Genomic DNA, 18,867 nt, shown 5'->3' with positions numbered 1-18,867 from the left:
CGGCATTCTCAAATGATTTATAAAAGACACATTAAACAAACTATTAACAGTGTGTTTGCAACAGAAATGGGCTGTACCATAAGCAGGACAAATTGAAAAATACGGATTTGCTGTTGTGTTTCGATGCATCAAAAATGAGGATAACACTGCGCATACTGAGTAAAACTGTATAAACCTGGAACTGGAAGGAAAAAAACAGGTGACTTCTGAAACACAGCACTGGGCTTCAGGAGAAGCTGGTTTTTCATCTGGCCTGGCAGGAACTTTCAAGGTGACTTTAAAAAAGTCACTTGGCCAAGGGGAGGAGGACCGCAGCTCCAGACAGAGCCAACCTAGTTGTCCTGCCTGTGGGTGTGGACATGTGTGCCTTGGGTGTCTAAGTACCTGTTATAATCAGTAGATATCAATGACAAATGAGTCTTCCTGACCGTTTCAGAGGTTCTGCTGTCCTTGCTTTGTTTCACACATGTGTTCCCCAAGCATTCAATTCTGCCACGTGTCTAAACTTCAGGAGAGGGATATGGATCTTGCCCCAAATTTCATGTTTCAGGACAGGGCTGAACCAGAGTCTAGGCAAGCATCTGTGAAGTTTCCCCTGGATTTACTCCCAATTCCTCTATACTGTGGGAAAGAAAAAAAAATTAGTGCCTGTCTTGAAGAAATATAACAGTGGCCTACAGAAAGATAAATAAAATATATCCAGTTAAATGACTGAAATGATTGGAAACTAAATCTCCTGCTTATTGCTTCTCCTCCTTGCAGCTAGGGCTATAGCTAATAGTAAGACTTGCAGTCTGAAAGCAGAACAGGAGAGGATGACCTTGACCAAGACAGAGTCCTTCAGGCTGTGAATCCTTCAGAGACACTTTTGCATGCGGGTACATGGGCACATCTGTCTCCACGTGCACGGCAGCTGTTTTCAAACACAGCTCCTAGTCCACCAGGACCCCTCGCAGCCTCCTCCATGCACGTGCTGACAACTAAGACCCTGAACCAAATTGGTCTCATCCTACAAAGGAGAATTTTTCACAGTGACAACAATCTGCCATCGAAACAATCTCTCCAGGTAAATGATGGAGTCTGCAAAGCTGGACACTTCTAAAATTCAGCTGGACAGGGCACTGGGCCATCTTGCCTAGACCGTGATTTTGTCAAGAAAGGTTGGACCAGATGATCCTTAAGGTCCCTTCCAACCCGGTATTCTATGATTCTAGAGCTCACACTCAGAGGAGCAGGACTGATCCAGTCCCTAATGGCCCTGGGCACCCATTGCCTGGGCACCTTCAGCATATAGAGCCTTGTGGTCATAGCAGTATGGAAGATGCTTTTCTTCAGTGTCCTCCAGCTTCTCTCTAGGGAGTCAGCAGTTGGTGACTATTTCATGGGGGGTTTTTTTTAGTAAACATTGGTTTTAAATGGGAGTTGGGTTGGCTTTTTCTGTTGTAAATTAAAAAAAAATAAAATCCTTTAGGGCCTGACAATTCATTTCTCTCCTGTCTAGCAGCCCCACCTCTTCTCCCCTTTTTCCAGCCTTGGGCAATAGAATAAAATAAAATCACATATAAATACATACATAAATAAATAAAAAAGTCAGAATTGCTAAGCTCTTGAAGAAACAGTCTAAGCCACTTCTTGTCCATTTCCAAATGAAGCTAGGCATTTCTCTCAGGCAGATCCCATTTGATTGCCAAAGCCATACAGGTGAGACAGCATTAGCCACATCTGCATGAAAAACAAGGAATTTCAACATCACGGGCGTACCAAGAACACAGGGAGGAAAACCAGCTAGGTTCTTTGCCACCTTTATCCAACTCACATAAAAGGATATGATCATAAATCAATATAACACCTAGAAGGAATAAAGTAGTAGTGTTCTCTTTTGTTTTGTTTTCATCTTCTATTTTTCCAGCACGTTTTGAGCCGCTGAGTTCAGAGCAGGAACCAAACCCCACGTTTTGGTGTCAAAACCTGCCACCTAGAGAGCAAAATAGCAAATGAAAAGAAATAGGTTTATAGGCTGGTTTGGGGTTTTTTTTAAAGCAACTATCTCATAGCATTACAGATGTGCTGAAAAGTATAAATTTGCTGTGCTGTCTTTTACAGCAACAAAACAGATTTTAAGAGACCCTTAATTATGTATCTACACAGCACAGACATCGTTATAGGCTATTGCCTACTCCCAGCACAAACACTGCGGTGTGTGGTTTAGTGATTATGGAACAGAAAACCATATTTTCTCCCAGTTCTATAAATGTGTGTGGCAAATGTAAATAGAGAATGATCTCTTTGGGCTTTTTTAAGATCATGAAACTGTTGCAGGAAACAAGTCAGTTTTTAATCAGAAGGTTTTGGTGCTTTTTGTGGCAGCAAACCATCTAGGTCTGAGTCCTGATAGGGGATGCTTAGGAGGTCTGACAAATATCAGGCTGAAGACACAGTGTGCCAGGAAAAAAAAAATAAAAGAAAAAAACACAAAAAAATCCAACAACAACAAACCAACAAAAAAAACCCACAACAAAAAACTCAATCCTGGTGCACTTCTGAGAAAGTCTCTTGAGGCTTTAACTGGAGGAAAACTGACAGATTTCCACTTCTAGGGAAATAACCTATTTTCATCTCAAATTCAAACGAAACAAGTTGTTAATTTCCTTTTGAAAACTGAAAGCTTTTCTGCGTCAAGAAATTTTCCAAAATTCTAAACATTGATTTCCAGCTCATTTCAACACTAATCCACATTCTCACAGATATGAGGAAAGGGTATATATTGAGGTAACCTCTCCCTAAAAATGGCACCTACCAGCTTTTAATTCCTGTACGAATCATCTCCACAACATACTCAGTCACAGCGCTCCCATGCTTCACTGCAGAGACCAGGCAGGAAAGGAGGAAGAGAGCAGAGCGAGGTACGGCACAGCATCTCTGATACAGAAACAGTTTAATCCCTCATTAAATAATATGGAAGAACCAATTATTTAACAATAGCGCCAAAGACATGCAGCATAAACCCCATTTAGTTGTTTGCAGGTACTGCAGGTTGATGTCTCAAGAGACTTTTTTATTTTGCTTTGGTGTTACAACTTCTGTAGAAAATGTCAAACCTAGACTTTCCCCTTGACCAGTTATTTCTAGTTACCACCACAACAGGGGCTGCCTCAGCACTTACAGCTGAGGGAATCATAGAGTTGTCAGGGTTGGAAGGGACCTTAAAGATCATCTAGTTCCAACCCCCTGCCATGGGCAGGGACATCCCCCACTAGATCAAGCTGCTCAGAGCCCCATCCAGCCTGGCCTTAAAAACTTCCAGGGATGGGGCTTCCACCCCCTCTCTGGGCAACCTGTGCCAGGGTCTCACCACCCTCATGGGGAAGAACTTCTTCCTCACGTCCAATCTGAACCGACCCATCTCCAGCTTCAATCCATTCCCTCTACTCCTGTCACTACCCAACATCCTAACGAGCCCCTCACCAGCTTTCTTGTAGCCCCCTTGAGATACTGGAAGCCACAATAAGGTCTCCTCGGAGCCTTCTTTTCTGCAGACTGAACAGCCCCAACTCTCTCAGTCTGTCTGCACAGTAGAGGTGCTCCAGCCCTTTGAGCATCCTCATGGCCCTTCTCTGGACACGCTCCAGCACGTCCATGTCTTTCTTGTAGGAAGGAAAGAACAGCTCTCTGTGTAAAACATGCTAAATCTGCTGCTAGGTGTCCACAGCAGCACAATCTCTCCTGTTGCCATCTCCAGAAATCACCACCTGGCTCCTGCCCATATCATCAAAGCTGCAAATAGCCCCTCTGATGAAAAAACTGTCATCTAATCCTGAGCGGTTATGGGCAGTGGGAAAGACAGGCAGCAAAGGTGATGGTAAATGGAGGATTACGTGTTTGTGCACGTAAGGTAGGGGTGCCATCCACAGAGACCCAGACAGGCTGGAGAGGTGGGCCTGTGCAGCCTCAGGAGGTTCAACAAGGCCAAGTGCAAGGTCCTGCACCCAGAGGAGGGCAATCTCAAGCACAAATATAAACAGAGGTGATGAGAGGATCAAGAGCAGCCCTGCAGAGGATGACTGAGGGGTGCTGGTGAATGAAAAACTGAGTACGAGCCAGCAATGTGTGCTTGCAGCCCAAAAAACCCAGTCGCATCCTGGGCTGGATCAAAAGACCTGAGGCCAGCAGGTTGAGGGAGACCATTGTGCACTTCTGCTCTGCTCTCAGGAGACCCCACCTGCAGTTCTGTGTTCTCCAGGACCTCCAGCGCAAGAAGGACGTGGACCTGTTGGAGCAAGTTCAGAGGAGGCCACAAAGGTGATCAGAGGAATGTAGCACCTTCCCTACGACAGGTTTTGAGAGTTGGGTCTGCTCAGGCTAGAGAAGGCTCTGGGGAGACCTTATAGCAGCCTTCCAGTACCTGAAGGGGGCTACGGGAAAGAAAGGGAGGGACTCAGTCTCTGGAGACTTTCAAAACCCACCTGGGAAGTGTTCCTGTGTCATCTCTAGCTGATGCTGCTCTGGCAGGGGGGCTGGATTACATGATCTTCAGATGTCCCTGCCAACCCCAAACATTCTGTGATTCTGTGACTCTTTATCAAGGAGCATAGCGATAGTAGAAGGGGTAATGGTTTGAAATTGGAAGAGGATGGGTATGAGGAAGAAATTCTTCATTGTGAGGGTGCTGAGGCACTAGAAAAGGTTGCCAAGCTGTGGAAGCCCCCTCCCTGGCAGTGTTCAAGGTCAGGGCGGACAGGGTTGTAAGTAGCCTGTTCTAGTGGAAGGTGTCCCTGCCCATGGCAGGGGGGTTGGAATTAGACGATCTTTAAGGTCCCTTCCAACTCAAACTCTGATTCTATGATACTTAATTCCACAGCTTCAGCACAATTAAAGAGCTTGTTCTTTCAGCATTGCAAGCTGGCAGCCACTTTGAAACCACTATTACGTTTCTCAGGGCTCAGATCCTGGCATTTTCTGGCCCAGTTTGCTCTGCCCCCACGCTTCACATCCAGAATTTATCCATGAAAAGTGCAAGTGATTTATGGACACCACCACCAAGTCTAGATCTAGGAAAAGGAGGAGCAAGGAAAGGAGGAGCAAGGAAAAAAAAAAACAAAAAAGGAAAGACTACTTCATGAAGCTTAAGAACTCAAACAGTACCTTCAGCAATGTTCCTCTTGCACATAAAGACTACTTAGTAGGTTGTAAAGTAGCAACAGGTTTAAGACTCACCACTAACTTAACCTCTGCCTTTAAAAAAATGAACCATTTCCCAGATCAGATTACTTGAAACATTTATTCACAAGTACGTACAGTATTAAACAGATGTTTCCTAAAGAGACATCGTCATCAGCAATGTCAGAGGCTCAGATGATATTTGTCAGGAGCACATTTTTAGGTAGCAAGAGAAAACTGAAAACCAAGCCTTTCTATCAGACGAGGTCATGTCTCTTCCCCATCCCAAGGTGATGCTCAGTTCCAGGCTGGCACAGACTGTTTCCCCAGGTTTGAACCGGACCAGGCAGCTGCTAAGGTGCAGCACCAGACGACTGCTAAAAACATTAGAATCAAGGTCACATTTTTAAACCTGTTCTCAAATTTCAAGAAATGAGGAAGCACTTTCTAAGGGGATAATGGTTATTGGAGTTTATTGCTGTCTTCTAAAATAGCTGGTGCCTCTAAAAAAGCTTCCACTGAGCAATCCCTAGCAGGAAATCTACTACTGCTCAGTTGTGCTGGAAGGTCATCTTGTTACCACACCGGTGGCCATGATGAAATTCAGGCAGATCATCAGGAAGCATTATCCATCCCGGAAGACGTGCTGCGGAGCAGCCCAGCGCTGCAACGAGTGACTCTGATGAGCAGGCTCCTGTGAAGGCAGGCTGCAACATCCCGACATCCACTGCTGAAGAACCGCGCTCTCGCACAGACTGAGACACACCAGCACTGGTATTTCTCTAGTCAAAGGGCACCCTTTGGTCTTTTTGCTCCACATTAAATCAGGCGTCACCAAAAAACTGAGCAGATCCAGTAAGAAAGACCCTATCTGTTGTCAGAGGCCTCATCAAATGATTTACCACTCAATACTGCTTTCAGCCCCTAGTGATGGGATGTCAGGTTCATTTCAGTGAATCATACCAAGGTGAATAATACAGCACCTGGTCTCCGTGTCCTGCAGCCTGTACCACCTGGTGCCTCACCATATATGAAGCGTATTAATACATATCCAGCACAGCAGAGATACGACCCGTCCTCTCATGCATTTTGTTGTGGCTTAGCTCTAGTTACTGTAAGTGTCAGTGTCAAGATACCTGCTCACTGCTTCCACTATGAAAAGAAATTCCACAGGCATTTGGGTAAGAAAACTAAGACCAGTTTTAAACAAATAATGACACGAGTTTTCATAACAGCACCTTTATGGAACACAAGGTTAGCTTTAGACAAGTGCCAGGTTACATGAATTTTCAGTCTTCTATATAAAGAAAGCAATCTTGAGTTTAGTCCATCCTGATAAAACTCGTAACACGCATTTATAGGCACGGTGCTTGGGCTATTTCCAAAGTAAAAAAAGGGCTTTCCATTACAGTGCTTGGAGTGGTTAACAAGAAAGTTACCTTATTACATTCTTTTCCAGAGAATAGTAATTCTCCTCCATTAAGTCCCAATGTTATTAGGATTTCAGAACACACAAGCAATGCAATCCTAGTCAAGATAAAGAGGAAATTAAAGTAACATAAGCTAAAGACCAAATAATTTACACATAGTTACAGACAATTCTGAATATATATTTGCAGGGGAAATTAGATTCATCTTTGTGAATAAAAATTCCATCTCTCCACTCAACAAACAGAATTCCTTGCCAGTAGAGGACTACACTGTGCACGGCTCATCAGCCTTGAAAATAAAGTCTGGACTACGGGCATATCCAGCTACATGGATCAAAAACCAACGCCCCTTCAGATCCAGTAGCTCTGGTTTAATGGACGGAAACTTTGGCTACAGTTCAAACATACACACTTGCCAGCAACAAACAAGTCTGGAGTTTTTTTAAAAAAAGCAAAGTGTGATATGTGCATAAAGTCAGTGCCTTGATCCTTAAAAGCATCTCTACAAGCGACTTTACCTTAAAAACGGGCAGTGCTTAAGTTACAAAAGATTATTTTGGTTATGATGATTGAAGAAATGGCTCTGCTTCAGGAATTCAAAAGATGAATCAGATTTAGTAGTAGATTTATTAACTTGCTGTGATTTACAATAAGGTGATAACGTCTGAACGAAGGAGACATCATACAGGGTTTAGCCAGGAGGTTTATGGCTTCCAAGTCAAATTCACAGACCAGTGTCAGTCATTTGGGCAACTGAAGATTAGCAGAGAAAAGGTAAGTGGAGGCCAGGTGCTGCACTGACGTTCTGGAGACAGTAATCCAAAGTATCTTCTCTTACAGCAATTTCCTTTTCTCAAACTCCTGTAAATAGCACACAGACATTACCACCAGTGAAATTTTGTTTTATATTTTGTTTTAAATTACTTTGTATTTATCTTAACAAACCTGGTTTTAGGAATTAAAAATTAAAATATAAAATGCATAATGTGGGCAAGTTAGGGGAAAGCAGGATAAATATTCTCCCACCTCACATTAACAAACCAGCTATGAAAAAACAATAGACTAGACTGCAGTCAGTGCACTGCACACAGATTGCAAGCTGTCAAAGAATCATTTGCTCCCAGGCTTAGCGTAAGAGGCCTGAAAAACACTAGTTCTGCAGAAGAACTGCTGTACAATCCTTACAGTAAAGGAGCCAAGCCAGAGAAGCAACAATGTAAAGCTTTTCATTTTAATAAAGTTAAAACCACAACAGAATGGAAGAATCCCACAACAGCTTGTGAAGATGCTATGCTATACCGTCACCACAGGAAAACAACACAAAACAATACCTAGCACAACTAAATTATGCATTTCCTCTAGCTGTGAAGTAATACCTTTTTCTGGATATGAATTAAGAAAAATGCAAATAATTCTATTCCACATATAAGTTTTTCAGCTGTACTAATTCAACCATAATTCTGAATCGGTACGTAAAACAAACCGACCTCTATGCCAGGGCTCTCCTTCCTCAAACACCCTGCTTTCCAAGAACATTTTCACATTTAAAATTAATCCACGTTCTTTGCATCCAGAAAACACAATTCAACAAGTTGCTATACTCGAAAGCAAAATGTAATCTCTCCTCTATTTTGCTGTTCTTCTCTATAAAGACATTACACAAAACCACGTGTGCATCTTATTCAAGTAGTAACTGCTGCTTTTTCAGCCAATAGAGTCCTTACATTTAGCCAGGCTCAGAGAAATAAAGTATTTGGGCACGAGCTGTACACCCACACTACATTCCTTCAAATGCAGCTTCTTGCTTTGGATTAGTATGTATCCTAAGGATATCAGAATAAAGCAACGAACCTTGTAGATGGTGCTACCTAGCTGAGCAGGAGACATGCTGACAACAACACCAGCGCTCTGAAGAGCGGCAATCTTCTCTTTAGCTCCCCCTTTGCCCCCGGCAATGATGGCTCCAGCATGTCCCATCCGCCTGCCGGGAGGAGCAGTCAGACCGGCTATGAATGACACCACTGGCTTGGCATTTGGACCCTGTGAAGAAACAAAAGATGCTGTGTTATGTTGGGGAGAGTGAACTGAAAAACAATTCCAGGTGACAGGTTTGGGGTTTTTTGTTTGGTATTTTGTTGGGGTTTTTTTGATTTAGATATCAACTAGCCAGGCAAATATATTAAACAGCTAAAAACTACAGACAATATGGAACCAAGAGTTATAGAATCATAGAATGTTAGGGGCTGGATGGAACCTCTAGAGAACATCTAGTCCAACCCCTGCCAGAGCAGGACTCCCCAGGGCAGCCACACAGGAACGCGTCCAGGTGGGTTTGAAAGTCTCCAGAGCAGGAGACTCCACACCCTCTCTGGGCAGCCCGGGCCAGGGCTCCGGCACCCGCACAGGGAAGAAGTTTCTCCTCATGTTGAGGTGCAACTTCCTATGTTCTAACTTAAATCCATTATTTCTTGTTCTATTGCTGGGCACGACTGAGAAGAGACTGTCCCCTTCCCCTTGACCCCCACCCCTCAGATATTTCTATACGTTGATAAGATCCCTTCTCAGCCGTCTCCTTTCAAGGCTGAACAGCCCCAGGTCTCTCAGTCTCTCTTCACAGCAGAGATGTTCAGTCCCTTCATCTCCCTTGGACTCTCTCCAGTAGATCCCTGTCTCTCCTGAATTGGGGAGCCCAACACTGGACACAGGATTCCAGGTGTGGTCTCACCAGGGCAGAGTGGAGGGGGAGAAGAACCTCCCTAGCCCTGCTGGACACACTTTTCTTAATGCACCCCACGATCCCACTGGCCCTCTTGGCCACAAGGGCCCATTGCTGTCCCAGGGACAACTCACTGCCCACTGGGACTCCAAGGTCTTTCTCCATGGGGCTGCTTTCCAGCAGGACAACCCCTCATCTGTCCTGGTGCCTGGTGTTATTCCTCCGCAGATGCAGGACTCTACACTTGCACTTCCTGAACTTATGAGGTTCACCTTTACTCAGCTCTCTAGCCTCTCCAGATCTCTAAAGATCGTGGAGTATTTTCTATCCCGATAATTATTGTAAACCAGATGCAATTAGAAACTTTAAAACATCTCTCTACAGAGCCATGTACATTACAACAAAACAGAATCGTAGTTACAAGTATCATTACAGGACTAAAAATCCGAAGTTGACACGTCTGGCCAGTCAGATTTAATCTGGACGAAGTTCCTAATATCAACTCTTTAATAAAATTATGACTTTGGTTTTTTTGTAAACATAGATTAGAGATTGAACTGTGGTTTTCTTGACACAGCAGGATGATGGCTAACTGGCAAAAGAGGTGGCCAGCTACCAAAGCATCTGGAAGCAAGCTGTTTAAGACTCACAGTATTATTTTCTTTCAAAAATGCTGCTGCATCTTCTTCAGCATTTCCTCCAATTTCCCCAATCAATATGATCCCCTCAGTATGAGGATCCTTCAGGAAGACATCGAGGCAGTCAATAAAATTAGTTCCATTGAAGGGATCGCCTCCAATTCCTGAAAAAGTATTAAAACAGACAAAAAATATATTAAGATAGTGATATTGCATGTACATTAAAGGCTTGAAAATAAATTTCATCATGAAAAGTATTCCCAAAGGCTCATAAGCAGAAAGAGCTCTGAAGGCTTTTCCCAAGTCAGTGTGCCAAATTCCTGCTCCAAATATCTCTGCCACAATTTACACAAAGCTTTGATATCAGATAAGCTTTGAAATAATACAGAAAGCTTTGAAACTGTAAGGAAAATATGATGCCTTATACAGAGGCTCTGTATAAGAAATAGCAGGACCAAGATCTCAGCTTTAGAATTTTGCTGTAAGAAAACTATATTTACTTAACATACCCAAATAAATTTCTAAGAATGCCCTACTCCTTTATAGTATCAAACTTCTTGGGAAAATTTTTTTCTAAACTGGTATCGTATTTGCTGGCAGTTCTCTGTTCAAGGCTGGTTTTTAGGCTTTTATTAACCTGATGCGGAAACGATAACAGAGAAAGGTTATACAGCTCATAGGGATCTCATTTGTGAATATAATTGCCATTCAGCAAGTTCTTGCAGAAAGAAATTACTTTAGATTTCTTCTTGTAAAGGCAAAGTAGATTAGTCTAGGTGCAACAGGCTGTTTCTGAGGAAACGTACCAATGCAGAAAGACTGCCCCAATCCCACTTGCGTTGTCTGATGAACAGCTTCATATGTCAGAGTTCCAGATCTTGACACAATACCTTTAGGAAAGAAAAGGAGATAAACTTAACACTAACATAGCTAAGTGCATGACAAGAGGCAGCTGCTCTAATATTCATTAAAATCATTTTAATAAACTGAAGATGAGATGTCAGGTTTTCCAGCTACACTTGCCAAAAAGATGAAAACCCTACATAAAATTCTATCTGTACTATTTCTTGGTTGGCATTTTTTGACAATCAATTGTCAACAGACTAAAATTGCCCAGAGAGTCAGTAATATTGGCCAAGACAGCATTCCTCACACTACAACTTTACCAGGAAAGAACATTAAAAACCAAACCGAAGAATATACTTCGTTGTCTTGTATGTGAGGAGCTAAAGCACTGAACTGCAAATAGAATTTCCCCCTTACAGTTAACCACATAATTCTGTATGAACTGCACCTCCAGTGTGACCAGACACATGAGAGATCCTTCAGAACAAAAACATGCTGCATAAATGCAAATTATCACTATTAGGGTATTTGTTGCTGCAGCTCACTGCTCTACAGTACACATTGAGCACGTAGATTACAATATTACAAGAAACCACAACTCGAGTTTTAAATGCAGCATGGAAGATAATGCAGAGCCTGGATTAGGGGCAAAATATTTGCGTGGGGTTTCGTTCATCTTTCCCGGTCAAAATTTCCGTTAATACAAGACAAAAGGTTTCCAGGAAAAACAGACATCATCTTCCACCTACTTCAAGCCATCTATCAAGGAATATAATAAGTGTATTGCATGAACAGAGGAAAAAATACACTGCTAGACTAAAAACTTAGTTTTATCAACTGTTCATATGTTGGACAGCACGTATTGCTACTAGCAATGGTGGGTTTTTTTCTTGAGATTTTTGCAAAGGGCTTCCTGTTTACTGTTCAGATCAGATTGCCTCACAGAAGCTACAGATGAAGGTCCAAAGACTGTGGCTATTTTTACAACTTGAATCCCAAGATTATCAAATGATTCTTGGATGCCTCACGGTAATAGAAAGCTGGAGAGCGTATCACCAAAGGTCATAGTCTTAGACGAAGCTGGGCAGATGTCAAGTTACATTTTTTTATTCCCTGATCCTTGGATCACGACTGAAAACACTTTTCAGCAATGCTGGAGCAACTGGATTCAGGATTTAAAATATTCTTTTACACTGGATGTGCCTTGTACTCAGATTCTACAATCTCGTGACTACAAGAAATTTCTTGTGTTTAGAAAATCTTAACAGAACTTTGATTCAGAAGGGAGCTCAGGGTAACCTTAGCTGATATTACCTTTTACATTCATAGAGCAATGGCTTGACAGTATCTACTAAAGGCATAATTGCAGCCATCTGATTTTTCAATTCCAGGTTTATAAGTACTTCTGGAAGCTGGAGGTATAACACGACTGTTAATGCACTCTTCAACATCCACTAAGTAGAGCTTATTCTCAAGTCAGAAGTGGTTAAGTAGTAAAGACAGCTTCTCACGTTAGAAAAAACTGCATCAAGTCCACATAGTTCAAGAGCACTGAAAAAGTTTTCCCACAGAAAAACACTTTTCATCCAAAAAAAAAATTGGTAATGTTGCAAAGGGTACTGTGCTCAAGTTAAACTGGTTACCTCGCTGACAGGTAACAGCAGCACATGCTGCCTACAACTTTTTGAAGCCCTACCTAAGTACAAATGAAGGCTGTGGAAGAATTTTCTTTATAGCATTATTTTAAAAATATTCAGGTTGTTATAGTTTAGAATAAGGAACCAATAGAACTGAGGACAAGAGACCTGCATGCAGCAGGGTGTGTAACTAATATAAAATTATGAACAAGTCGTGCCTTTCTGACTTTAATTCCACTGAGAAGTGGGAACATTTGTCACTTCCGCTCACCGTGGTATAGTTGTCTAAATTATCATGTTATAAACTTGCAAGTAATGTCTTCTCTGTGCTACAATACTGAGCTCACTACAGATGTAGGATCCTAGTCCTCGGAAGCCAAGCTCTTGGAAGGAATAGTGCTGAAGAGCTTTCTGCTCTCAAATTCCAAAATAAATGGAAGTATTCTCAAAGGAGAGTGTTAAGGAAACTAAGTCAATCATATCACCTAAGGAAACTTCCAATTCCTTTGCCTCTACCACCAGTACTCAGCGCCTGCTATGGCAGACTGACTGATTTTGGCTTTTGGGATTGAAGATGGTGAAGTTTACTTACCAACTGAGGGACAGACAGCTGCTATGCAGCATGTCATCTGTCTTCAGGACAGCACGTGCCCAGCCTTACGAATAAGAACACTAGAGTACCAAACTTTAGGTTTAGATGATGCGTAAATATTCAAAAACTCACCAATTCTTCCCTTCTTGTGAATGTGACCAGGCATGATACCAATTTTACATTCTCCATAAGAGTGGGAGAAGTCAGATGGAACATTCAAACCACCACTAAGAATGGTTCAGCCTTGGAGCAAATCCAGAAGTCACTTACGTTGATGACTCCAGGGCAGTTGGGGCCCACTAGTCGAGTCTTATCCTGCCGAAGCAGTCTGTGTTTAACCCGAACCATGTCCTGCTGGGGAATACCTTCGGTAATGCACACAACTAAGGGCATTTCGGCATCGATTGCTTCATTGATCGCAGCAGCAGCAAAAGGAGGAGGTACATATATAACAGTGGCAGAAGCACCGGTTTGCTCTTTGGCCTACAACAGACACAACAAAAAAAAGACAGCAAGTGTTTACTGGGACCAAAGAGAACATTTGACAACTAGTCATTTAAGATATGTCCATTTGCAGGCATAAATTAAGCAAACTGTATGTATTAACGTCTATAATCGATGCAAGTGTTAAATTCACTGAAGATGGTATCTAGGGAAGTAAGAGCTAACCACTGTCTGGAATGGAACTGCCTCGTGAACACCACCATAAATACCCTTAGATAAGAGCTTGCTAAAAAATTATCATACAAGCCAGGATTAATGAGAAACTAGTTGCAAACTACTGTATCCAGACTTCACAGTGGAAGCCACGCTAACTCCTGACCACGCTGAAAGTTCCCCTTTTGACACAGCTTCTATTTCATTCCGTGCACAGTGACATCCACAGCTCAAATGTTTGCTTCTGCAGTGGAAGCAATGGAATAAGAAGCCCTTCAGTCGCATTTAATTGCCTGTCCTAAAGTCACCGCTGCAAATTACCTCCTTCACAGAATTAAACACAGGCAGACCCAGGTGAGTTTTTCCCCCTTTCCCTGGAGAAGTTCCTCCAACTAGATTGGTGCCGTAGTCCAGCGCCTGCTGGCTGTGAAAGGTGCCCTATGAAAGAAAACAAGTAAAGTTAAAAGGCACGTAACAACAAATAAAATGAACCCAAAAAGTTAGTGTTATCTGTAACTCTGAAGACAATTCATGGTACTTAAATTTACAGTAAAAAGGAAAGCTTTCACAACATATATACAATCAGCTATTTTGAACAATGCATCATGTTTCAAATGCATTCAGAAGATGCCGTGCTTTTCCTTTTAAATCAGAGCACTGTGGCTGGGCACTACAGGATATTTTGTTGTGTTGCTAATACACCTGCAGACACAGCAGAAATACTTTATTTTCCAATTCAAGTCTGGCAAATGACAAACACTGTAGTGAACAAAAGAAATTAGCATTCTAATCCATTACTACCTGCTGGTTTTAGCAAAAGCAGTCTTCTGCCCCTGCAAATGTGTAAAAGATTGATTGCTGAGAAAATTACTAAATATCCTGAAAAACAAAAATTTAATTCATAGGCATTGATGCTCAAAGGCATTTGTGAAAGAGGCACTTCTAAAATGGTGGGGATTTTCTAGTTTTTGTAAATCTCCTTTCACAAAGAAACCCTTTCAGCTGTATACAGTAAAATGGCTGAAGGCCAAAATGAAAAACAAAAATCAGAAGTGTTATAATACTGATGACTCAAAAGTAAGTTATAAGCTTGTGCAGGAGCAGAAAACAAAAGTAAAAATCTAGTCTACTGAATTTAGGAGGGAAAAAAGTCTACTTGGATCAGAAAGACACTATACTGCTGAAAGGACCTTCCTGATCATGAAGCCCAGTTTGCTACCAACACAAAGCCGGTATATAATCCCTTTTACATGTCAGTAAGTTTTTCAGCCAACTAACTTTCTGAACTGAAAGAGTGATAGAAGAAAAAGTTCATATACATACCTGTTTGCCTGTAAAACCCTGACAGATAACCTTTGTATTTTTGTTAATGTACAGATTTTTCCTTGATGCTGAGTAGGAGCAGTGTCGTACTCCATTCTGTTGCACTGTCGGGGAAAGGAGAAAAAAAAAAAAAAGAGAGCATCAACCATTAATCCACTGCTTTGTTAGACTCTAAATCAGAAAACGTCCTGCCAAGTAAGTGCATATATATTACTGCTTATACGAAAAAATTAATTGATCCAGTAGCTCATGTTTTCAAAACTAGCTCTGAAAGCTGTATTTAGTACTTGTCATTCTAAGACATTAAACACCTGTAGTTCACTCTATCACTGTGATTACTCAGTTTGCAAGTAGGCAGGCTAAGTACTTCTCATCCTGAGTGCTTAACATCAGAATTCCTCACTACAAACAACAGACAGTAACACCTTAGCTGTTATTTTCATTTGAGAACAAACCTGTCTCTGCCCTCCAAGAAATTCTGCCAAGTGACAAAGCAGAACTAAAATCCCGCTATCCCAGAGGCTGTTACAACACCGGTACTACGTGGTAGCTCCTGTGAGCACAGCACAGTCCATACCAGACAATGAGAGAACCTGAACAGGTTGAGGGTCCCTCAGCCTGCGTGAAACCCAACGCCAAGTGCCTGGGCTTGTGAGGGAGTACAGCTCTCCAGATACACCATTGGCATGATCTTCAATTTAGTTCTCATGACTCTGGTACTGAAAAAAACAGCACAGCACAACTACAGAACAGCACCAGTGGGTGCTGGTATCAAAAAAACATAGAAAATCATAGAATCATAGAATGTTGGGAGTTGGAAGGAACCTCTGGAGATCACCCAGTCCATCCCTCTGCCAGAGCAGGATCCTCCAGGGCAGCCCCACAGGAACGCGTCCAGGCGGGTTGGAAAGTCTCCAGAGCAGGAGACTCCACACCCTTTCTGGGCAGCCTGGGCCAGGGCTCCGGCACACGCACAGCAAAGAAGTTTCTCCTCATGTTGAGGTGGAACTTCCCATGTTCTAACGTTATTCCTTGTTCTATTGCTGGGCATCACTGAGAAGAGATTGTCCCCTTCCTCTTGACACCCACCCCTCAGATATTTCTATACGTTAATAAGGTCCCCTCTCAGACTTCTCGAGAATAAACAGCCCCAGGTCTCTCAGTCTCTCTTCACAGGAGAGATGTTCAAGTCCCTTGATCATCCTCGTAGCTCTCCACTGGACTATCTCCAGTAGGTCCCTGTCTCTCTTGAACTGGGGAGTCCAAAACCAAACACAGGATTCCAGGTGTGGTCTCACCAGGGCAGAGCAGAGGGGCAGGAGAACCTCCCTAGCCCTGCTGGACACACTTTTCCTAACGCACCCCAGGATCCCACTGGCCCTCTTGGCCACAAGGGCCCATTGCTGTCCCAGGGACAACTCACTGTCCACTGGGACTCCAAGGAAAATGACTGCATCCTTGCTGAAGGGAAAAATAAGTTGACATTACATGACAAAAAAACCATGCAGAGAATGTTACCACGTAAGAAAGCCTGCGATGAGGAAGAAAAAGAGGTCTTCTGTATTCACTGCCATATGCTTTCTCAAATACCAGTTTTGAGGGGATCAGAACCAATTTGCTCCCTTGAAGTTTTGTGCTTAAGAGTGAACACAGGAAGGTACAGAAACTCACACCAGTATGTTACTATACACCTCTTTTAAAACTTTACCACATAATATTTGAGGAAGTAAAAAATGAAGCTGAAATAAAAATAAGAGATTTTGAATCATGGGATCCATGGACTGTTCCACGTACTTGCTCAGACATGCTTGAACAACGAAGGGCTTTTTCTTTCCTGTTTTTAGGAAGGAAGTAAAAGCTATTAAGTGGAATAAAGGAAAAGGGTTTTCTTCAAAATAAATTGCTAACATACATAATTTATTGAGATGCACTATTAACATCCTGTAATAAGAGAATATCTATGGGACAGGAAAAAAGTGCAGAAAATTTAAGATCCCTGTACATACACACTTCTACCACAGAGCTACACAGGACTCTTCCACAAGTATTTTTGTCAACTAAATTTTAGTGACATACTGCTTTTATGTTTTTCTTTTAGTCAAAGAAAGCGAGAAGAAAAAAAAAACATGCCAGAAGAGGCCTACGGACATCAGTGTCATTACTAAATCTAAAGTCCTTACTCTGCTTAAAAAGGGTTGACAGAAATACAGGACTTCAACCAACTCCTGCTGTTCTCAAAGGAGCTGGGGCAGCATCTCATCTTTGGACTAACAAAGTCAAATTCAGCTAGATTTTAAAGAGAAATGCATGCAGTAAAGTTGTACAAAAAGTGCTAACAGTGCAGGTCATCTCATTGACCTGTAGGGTTTTAACCTAAATCACATCTTTACCCAACAAATATTGCTACAAAGGATTTTACGGCAAGAAGAACTACAGAGCAGTAATGGACAAAGTATGTCTGAAGCTAAGCTTTAATGATCGGATTACGAGGCTGTCTGGGGAAGGGTAGGGGAACGTCTTGCTGACCAATTGCCACAGCTACAGAAGACAACGCAGCGTGGTCTTCATGCTTGGCCAACAGCTTAGCCTTCCTAGGCAAGGCTGAGTCACTTGAAAGCACAACTGGCAAACAGCAGCCTGCCTCCAGCAACACAATCAGCAGAGAAACAGCTGATCTGCTGGTTAGGAGAACAGGGTATCAGCCTACCCGATCCCAGCCACCAGGGATTCCTCATGGGCACAGGACACAACTGGGTGAAACCCAACCTTGGGCAAGGCAGAGGATGATCTCCCTGCACAGAAGCTGTTCCAGACAAGATCTATCACCAGCGACGCCTTGCAGAGAGAGAGGGCTGGGCTGCCAGAAGGGTGGAAGCACGTGTTTAGAAAGCCCTCTGATGGGCCTGCAAGGGTAAAGAATAAAGAGGCAACACTAAACGAATTCAACTCAAGTTTTACATCTATTGTATGTGCTACCACACTGAAAATACACCTGCAAAATAACAGAAGGCTGCTTGCCAGGCACACAGTGTGCACTCAGTAATTTCAGTATTTTGAAGAACAAAAAACTGACAAATGGTCACTCCTTGGTCTGTACCATAAAAGTTAATTCTGAGGTCCCAGTTCAGCCATCTATTCCGTATCTATTTTCAGCAAGTTAAAACCTTGCAAAAAATTAAAATTTCTGAAAGCTTACGTCTGTCTTGAGAAGCGTATGTATTTTTCAAGGATAAGAAGCTTTCAAGCATTTTCCAAGCTATCAAAAGTATCCCCCAAAAAATGTAGGCACTGGTAACCAAAAGACAGCTCAAATTCCAAGCTTTGTATGGATTTACTCTTGAAAACTGTTGTGCTGCTTATGTTACAGAAGAGCCCTGGTTAAGAGAAAATACAGCTGGTTCAGAAAGGTCTGGCTACAGGCTTGAGCCATTTGCTGTCTTCAGAGAGCAGCAGCTTATAACTAGCACATGTTTGCAAAGTGACACATTTTCAAAAAATTTTATTAAAAAAAAATCACCTTGCATTTTCTGGGCTAGATGAGTCTGGGGTTTGGGGGGCAGGGATTAAACTGCACGACACAGCTCTCCATTTCTGCCCATGGCCCTGTCGGAAGCAGAAGTGTTTGCCCCAGTGATCAGCACACCAGGAGCAGCAGGGGCATCGTCAAAACAAGGTTGTGCCGTGCGTGGCACAAACAAGAAGTCATGGGTGCAAAGAGCTGGCAATTTAAATAGTTAAGACAAGATATAAGATGAGAAGGAAACAGGTGGAGAATGGAAAAGGCAATTCTAAGTTCCCAGCAGGTAGGAGTCAGAAATAGAATCTAAGTCTCAATTTCTATCCATGACTTTCATTCACTGCTTTACAACTG

General features: G+C 42.4%; 1 protein-coding gene across 1 annotated transcript; it reads right to left on the bottom strand.

Annotated features, from left to right (window-relative positions):
- Positions 1-6,997: 6,997 nt before the first annotated feature.
- SUCLG1 (succinate-CoA ligase, alpha subunit) lies at positions 6,998-17,899 on the bottom strand (the record flags this gene model as incomplete). The annotated part of the gene is made up of 10 exons (XM_009868884.1): positions 6,998-7,448; positions 8,439-8,627; positions 9,954-10,105; positions 10,748-10,831; positions 13,149-13,205; positions 13,286-13,499; positions 13,995-14,111; positions 14,997-15,112; positions 16,420-16,457; positions 17,704-17,899. Coding segments are annotated over 10 exons (1,190 nt in total), but the record flags the coding sequence as incomplete, so codon positions are not given.
- Between the last annotated feature and the right edge of the window lie 968 nt (positions 17,900-18,867).

Source organism: Apaloderma vittatum, unplaced genomic scaffold (genome assembly GCF_000703405.1).
Source record: "Apaloderma vittatum isolate BGI_N311 unplaced genomic scaffold, ASM70340v1 scaffold22514, whole genome shotgun sequence".
Classification (NCBI taxonomy): Eukaryota; Metazoa; Chordata; class Aves; order Trogoniformes; family Trogonidae; genus Apaloderma; species Apaloderma vittatum.
The sequence above is the reverse complement of the archived record's forward strand: the minus strand, read 5'-3'. Positions and strand labels throughout refer to the sequence as shown.